We start from the raw sequence: 6156 nt of genomic DNA, 5'->3' as shown, positions 1-6156 counted from the left end.
CCCCCCCCAAAACCCGCTCCCACCCCTCAGAGATGCCCCAGCACTCACCCTGACGTGGTAGGAGACCCCAGGACCCATGACCTTGTCATCCGGGTGCAGCCAGCCACGCGTGGGCTTATTGACAAAGCTGCCGTGGCGGGTCCATTCATCACCACCCAGCTGGCCGCCTTCCACCCGCGTCCTCTTGGCACAGCTCAGCTTGTTCATATCCTGGGAACAGACAGTGACAGGTCCTGCTGAGTCTGGGCCGGTTGTTCCCCCCGGTGCCGGTGTGAGCGTCCCGGTGAGGACGGGTTGCCCCGAGCTCCCGGCATCTTTGAGGCTGCCAGCCGATGAGCCCCGTAAGCTGAGCAGGTTGGCGGGGTTCGAGAGCTTCAGGTTGGCCATTTTGGGGAAGAAAGAGCAGAGGGTGGTGGGGCTGTCCTCCGACTCGGATGAGAGCTCCCCGAGAGGCAGCATGGGGCTGAGGGAGGAGGACGACAGGGAGCCAGGCAGAGACCGCGTGCCTGCCAGGGATTCCACCGGGGACGCCGGGGTCCCCAAGGCTCCCACTGCCTCCTCCAGGGAGGAGACAGACTCGTTCCTCAGGTGGCTGTATTTGCTCTTCTGCAGGAGATCCATCGCGGAGAGAGAGAGGCGAGAAGGGCTGGCGCATGCCCACCCCTCACTGCGACCCCACGGAGCGTCTGAGCGCCTACAGCCTCCTGGAATCCTCCCCCAGGCTCCGATTGAGGCCGAGCTCCGTGCCCGGTGCCCAGCAGCCCCGCATGGCTCACGAGGAGAAAACGCAGCAGGGGCTGCCCAGCTCCACGCCGTCAAAAGCCGATCGATAGCAACCAGCGTCAGCAATCCGGGCGGATGGAGAGCAACCCCCGCTCCGGGTGCAGAGGGGAGGAAGCGAGGCTGTGGTTACAGCCCGGGGCCGCACGGAGCGGCCGGTGAGGGGGCTCAGCACGCAGCTGGGAGGTCCTCAAGCCCCACTGCCCCACGCCGCTCCTGAACCGGACCCACGACGAATCCCATTGTCTTCAGCAGGGGCTCAGCACAGCCCCCCGTGCCCCACAGACGAGGTCCCGAAGCGCTGCCCCTCCGCCCCTGCCGGCTCGCTCTGGCCCCTGCGCTCGCAAGCGGTTGCCAGCAGCTCAGAGGAAATCAAAAGCATGAATATTTAAAGCCCTGAGACAAGGCAGCCACAGAGCACATCCGAGCCCAGCCCAGCCCTGCTCAGAGCACGGTCCAGGAGCAAACAAGGTCCTTCTGTGGCGGCCGGCGCTACGCGAGCCACGTGCCGGCGGCGGGCAGCTGCCGTTGGCTCTCCGGGATCGCCGGGGGGAAACGCGATGCCAGCAAGCCTCGGGATGCAGGGACGTCCAGCTCGGCTCCAGGCTGGCAGAGGAGGAGGAAGACAGCCGGGAGGAGGATACAGGTGGGCGCAGCGAGGGAGAAGCCGGGCTCAGCGCGGGGCTGCGGCACGGAGCCGCCGATGGCTGCCGCTTCCCGCACGCCGGCTCCTCCCGGAGGAGAGAAGGGGCTGCCGCTGATCGGAAGGGCTGTGCTGACTCACAGGCGGAGGAGCCGGCTGTGCTCTGCTCCGCGGGGATGGGGAGGCAGCGCAGGAGGGGCTCGTAAGGAGGGGTGGGGACCCAGCGAGGATCTGGAGCAGAAAAATCAAGGTCACAGGCGGAGCTAGCGGGAGCTGGGGAAAAGCCAGAGCGTGCGGCTGGCGCCAGGGCAAATCTGCCCCATTTCCAGAGCTGGGCAAAAGCCCCGTTTTGTGGTGGGGGGGCACCGGGGCAAATCTGCCCTCTGCCCCTTCTTCCCCACCTGACGCAAACCGGCACGCCAATGGGGGAGCTCAGAAATCTCCCTCCAGCCTCTCGGCGTTGGAATAAGACGGTCTTTAAAGCCCCTTCCAACCCAAGCTGTTTCATGATTCTCCTCTTCTCCCCCTCCTTCCCTCCCCCCCGGGGTCTCCGGGTCCCTCTGACCCACGCCAGGCGCCCTCTGTGTGGGCCAGGGCACTCCTCCACCGAGCTGAAACCAGAGAAATCCAGCCCAAGGGAAGCGCTCACCCCGCTCAGCCCCAGCACAGGAGCGAAACCTGCCGTCCTGCTTCCCAACCGTCGGCACGCAGCCCCAGAGACAGGGAAACGGAGGCAGGGAACAGCCTGGAATAGCTGGGATCCCACACGGTGCGGGGCTCCGATGCCAGCGGGTCCCACAGCCTGCCAGCCCCCACCTCGGTGCCGCAGGAGCCGTCCCACGAAGCGCTCCGTCCCCCCCGGGGGCCCCGCGGCCGCTCAGTGCCATGACCTTCCCATGGCCTGCAGCAAGATGGCTCCGAAGAAAGGCAGGAAACCCGGGGCCGGGGAGCCAGGAAGCAGGGACCCGCCAGCCCTGCTCTGCTGGGCGGCGTCAGGGAGGCTCAAGGCAGCGGGGTTTGCCCCCAGGGACCCGACTGGCTTGCGGATGTGGGGCTGGGGGTCCCACCTGGCACAGTACCCACTGCAGAAAGGCTGCAGGCGTCTGCAAACAGAGGCTGGCTGCTGCTTGAGGAGAGCTGGAAAAGGGGCAAAGGGTCTTTTTGACCCAGCCCAGACAGGCAGCAGGGCAGGGAGCAGCAATTCCCGGCACACGCAGCGCCCCAAGCTGTGCCAGCTTCTCACAGATCTCCATTTCTACCATACAGAAGAACTCTTGATTTTATCAGAACCTCCGGCATCGAGGCCGAGGCCAGACAGCGCACTCACATCCCCACCAGCATCGGCAGCTCACCGCTCCCAGACCCAACTGCCACAGCCCCAAAGCCCACCTCAGGAATCACAGCCTCCTGCCCAGGGGCCACAGAGCACCGAAGGCAAACCGAGACGTGCGCAGCCCCACGGAATCGGGTCCTGCAGCCCCCGAGCAGCACCCAGCAGCCTTTCCTCTCGCCAGACCGGCTGGCAAAACGCTCCCAGCCCTGCAGCAGAGCGGCTCCTCACGACTGGAAGCCGGGGCTCGGCCAGATCCTGCTATGTGCAGGACAGGGGGACACTGCGTGCTTCCAGGTGACCTCGTGCACAGCCCAGGGGATGAGGAGCGGAGTGGGGATGCAGCACAGCAAATTGAAAGCTGTGCCCAGCGCTCTGCTTTGGAGGATCCTGCGTTTCCCCGGGCTCTGCTCGCAGCCCTGCCGTCCTCCCAGGAAACACAAAGCAGGAGCTGAGTCAGAGAGCTGGAACACACGAGCGGTTTGGCAAGAAGTCACGGCGAGGCGCAGGCAGGCACAGGGGCTGCCACACGTACGCAGCTTGTCGGCACACGGAGGGCAGGAGACCCCCGAATCCCAACACGGGCAGACGGAGCCCTTGCCGTGCCCTGTCCTCCTGCAGCACGGCGGGGAGAGCAAAGAGAAAGGCCGAGAGCCAGCCACGAGCTGGATTTTCCCCTAAACACCACTACAACGTCACACGGCGTCTGTGTGCAACCTCTCTGAACTTCCCAGCAGCCTTGTTGGAATAGGGGAGGCCTGGAATTGAGGCTGGGCCCCGGTGGTGAAGGGGGAAGGGAGGCAGGATCCGCCACCGAAGCCACCTAGCCCTTCCACCGAAGTCCCGAGCGCTGGCCGGCCTTACCACGTACTCCATCGCCGGCGGAGGGCAGGGAACAAACATTCAGCCCCTCTGGTCTGGCAGCCCGACCTGCGGTTCAGGGACAAACAGCGAGTTAGCCAGCCCTGCTGCAGGCAGAGCTGCTTCTCACTGACCGCAGGCAGATGGGGGGGCAGAGAGAGACCCGGGGAAACCTCCTCCTCGACGGCCCTGTCATGGGAAGGATGGTGCCGGGATGCTCTGGGAGCACGGGGACAAGATGGGGGGGACGAGGTTGGCTCTGCTCACATCTTGCCTGCAGGCAAATGGTGTCGGCAGCCAACTGTTGGCAGTGCCCCCGAAGCAAAAGGACCTCGTTTACGGTCACTCTGTGACCTCAAATAAACGCTCTGCCCTGTAGCTGTCAGGACCCAAAAATAGAGGGCACAAAAGGAGAGGGAGAAGAAGTGCTGAGACATGGAGGAGTGCCCCATTCCTGCCCACACCGCCCCCCAGGCTGGCACCTACTGCAAAAGGACGCACAAAGTCCCCAGGGAGGAGCCAGGATGTGGCCATAGGAGCGTGTGAAACGGATCCTGGTGTTAGGAAGGAACGGTGGAAAGGGGCCACGGAAGGGCAGACGTGAGCAGAGCCAGGAGGGGCAGGAAGCTCTGGGAGAAGGGCAGCGGTGAAAGGAAAACACAGCGAGCAAAGCAGGAGCACAATGAGCGCCCCTGCCCTCCCCAGCCAGCCCTGCGCCGCTCCCACCCTCACCACGGAGCCGTTTGGGGCCGGGCCAGCCAAGCAGAACAGGACAACAAACACGATTTACTTCCTTGCAGCAATCATACGTCCTTATCTGGGGCCTGCAAAGCCAGCGCCGGAGCCCAGGCGGGCGCTAATGGGATTAGCCCGGGGGGCAGTGAGATAAGAGGGGCCGTTTGGCCGCCGCAGCCCCGTCCTGGGCAGGGCCAGGCAGGCAGCAATTGCAGATCACTCACTGCAGAGGAAGCGCAGAAATGACGAGGCCCTTTGGACTCTGGGGCCGAGGTTAGAGGCAGGGAAAGGAGAACAGCACTGTGCCAAAAGCCAGCAGGAGGAGAAAGGGCTGGGTTTGAACGGCGACGGTGTACGGCCATAAAACAGCCAGGCTGGAGAGGCACAGGGCAGCACAGGGCCTCACGGTGAGGCTGCAGCGTCAGCAGGGCCACAACCTGACCTCAGCACGGCCTCCTCAGCACCCCTGACGCCCAAGGGTGCTGCTTTGGGCTCTCCCCATCCTCCAGAAGCCCGTGGCGGGGTTGCAGAGCCACTCGTTCCTCGATCTTTGTTGTGGCAGTGCCTCAGCTGAACCGTGCAGAGCTCCAGAGCGGGCAAAGCACTGAGAAATCTGCCCTTTGCACAGCTTTAATCCTACAGGAAGGAGCGGGGCCACGTTTCCTCAGCCCGTGAGGGACACCCAGTGACCTGGAGATCTGGGAACGGCCCAGGCCGGATGGACACACGGACACAGCAATGCTGCTGTGTGAGGACAATGGTCTGGAATGGGGCACTTCCACCTCAGCCAGCTCTGTCCCGGTTACCTGTCCCTTCAAAGGAGGTTGCACACGAGCACGGCCGGTGCTCTGCCCCAATCGGGGTCGGTCCGTCCCCATTCTGAGCTCCCCGGTTGCTGTCAGCTCCGGGAACCGGCAACGGTGACACACCGACAGACAGACCTCACACACACCCCCACCATGGCACCGGGAGCTCCGGGACCTCCGAGCAGCACGGAGGCGATCAGCGATTCCCCCACAACCACCGGCAGCGCCCGGCCCCGGTAACACCGGGAACGGGCAGCCCGACGCCACCGCTTCCCCGCTCGGTGACTCCCATCACCCCACCATGCGTGGGGACGAGCGGGTCGGGTTCAGCCCAGCAGCCCCGGAAGCTCCGCAGCAGCTCAAAGCCCGGCCCACCCCGCCGAGCCCGGGGCCTACGGAACCACCGGCAGCCCCTCAAGGCCCGGGCCGCTCCCGCAGGCCGTGCAGGCCGCACCGCAGCACCGCACGAGGCCCAACCCATCCTAGGACGACCCGCACGCTCACCGGGGCACCATGGGTCTACGCGCCGGTCTCCTCCGGTCCCGGCGGCCGCAGCGCCCCGCACCGAGCGCCCTCCCCCCGCCACGCCGCCACTCACTTCCGGCCCACGCCCCTCCACCGCGGCCTCACCGCGCCCCCGTCACGTGACGCGCGAACCGGCGGGCCACCGGAAGGCGGCGCCCGAGCCTGAGCGGAAGGGGCGTATCCGCTCGACCGTCGACCAATCAGCTTCCGAATCGCTCGTCCCGCCTTTGCGGAGCGGACCAATGAGCGCGCGGGGCGGCGGTGTTTGAAAGCACCGTTGGGGGGAGGGGGAAAAACCAACGGCCGCCGGGAGCTGAGGAGAGGGGCGCGGCGGGGGCTGCCGGGAAAGGGGCGGACCGCGGGCAGCATGGCGCACAAGCAGATCTACTACTCCGACAAGTATGACGACGAAGAGTTCGAGTACCGGTGAGGAGAAGCGGGGGAGGAGCGGTAACCGTTGTCTGATGGGGGGGGGG

The 6156-nt window shown here is 65.6% G+C and overlaps 2 protein-coding genes across 8 annotated transcripts in view; one reads left to right on the top strand and one right to left on the bottom strand.

The window, feature by feature from the left end:
- Window positions 1-5753, bottom strand: part of SHC1 (SHC adaptor protein 1) — a 9912-nt gene extending 4159 nt beyond the window's left edge. The window contains exons 1-2 of one of the 6 annotated variants that reach the window (XM_042894470.1): window positions 5660-5753; window positions 49-210 (exon numbers count right to left, since the gene is read on the bottom strand). In XM_042894470.1, coding sequence (XP_042750404.1) covers window positions 49-207 — 159 coding nt within the window. In that variant the 5' untranslated portion in view covers window positions 208-210; window positions 5660-5753. Of the gene's footprint in view, window positions 1-48; window positions 1296-2072; window positions 2261-3617; window positions 4318-5659 lie in introns of those variants that run through there. The other 5 variants (XM_042894467.1, XM_042894468.1, XM_042894471.1 and 2 more) reach the window with 5 other exon arrangements.
- On the top strand, window positions 1331-5658 carry LOC122193615 (translation initiation factor IF-2-like). Of its 2 annotated transcripts, none has more exons than XM_042894473.1 (2): window positions 1331-1426; window positions 1998-5658. In XM_042894473.1, exons 1-2 carry the CDS (start codon window positions 1341-1343, stop codon window positions 3052-3054), a joined length of 1143 nt encoding a protein of 380 aa, XP_042750407.1. In that variant the 5' UTR covers window positions 1331-1340; the 3' UTR covers window positions 3055-5658. The 2 variants fall into 2 exon arrangements, with proteins under 2 accessions (XP_042750407.1, XP_042750408.1); XM_042894474.1 differs by having other exon boundaries at window positions 2690-5657.
- Window positions 5754-6156: the final 403 nt, after the last annotated feature.

The sequence above is a fragment of the Lagopus leucura genome, unplaced genomic scaffold, assembly GCF_019238085.1.
Source record: "Lagopus leucura isolate 7727_CA_CO unplaced genomic scaffold, USGS_WTPT01 35305-0_obj-0_obj, whole genome shotgun sequence".
NCBI classification, from domain to species: domain Eukaryota; kingdom Metazoa; phylum Chordata; class Aves; order Galliformes; family Phasianidae; genus Lagopus; species Lagopus leucura.
This window is presented reverse-complemented; position numbering and strand designations above follow the sequence as displayed.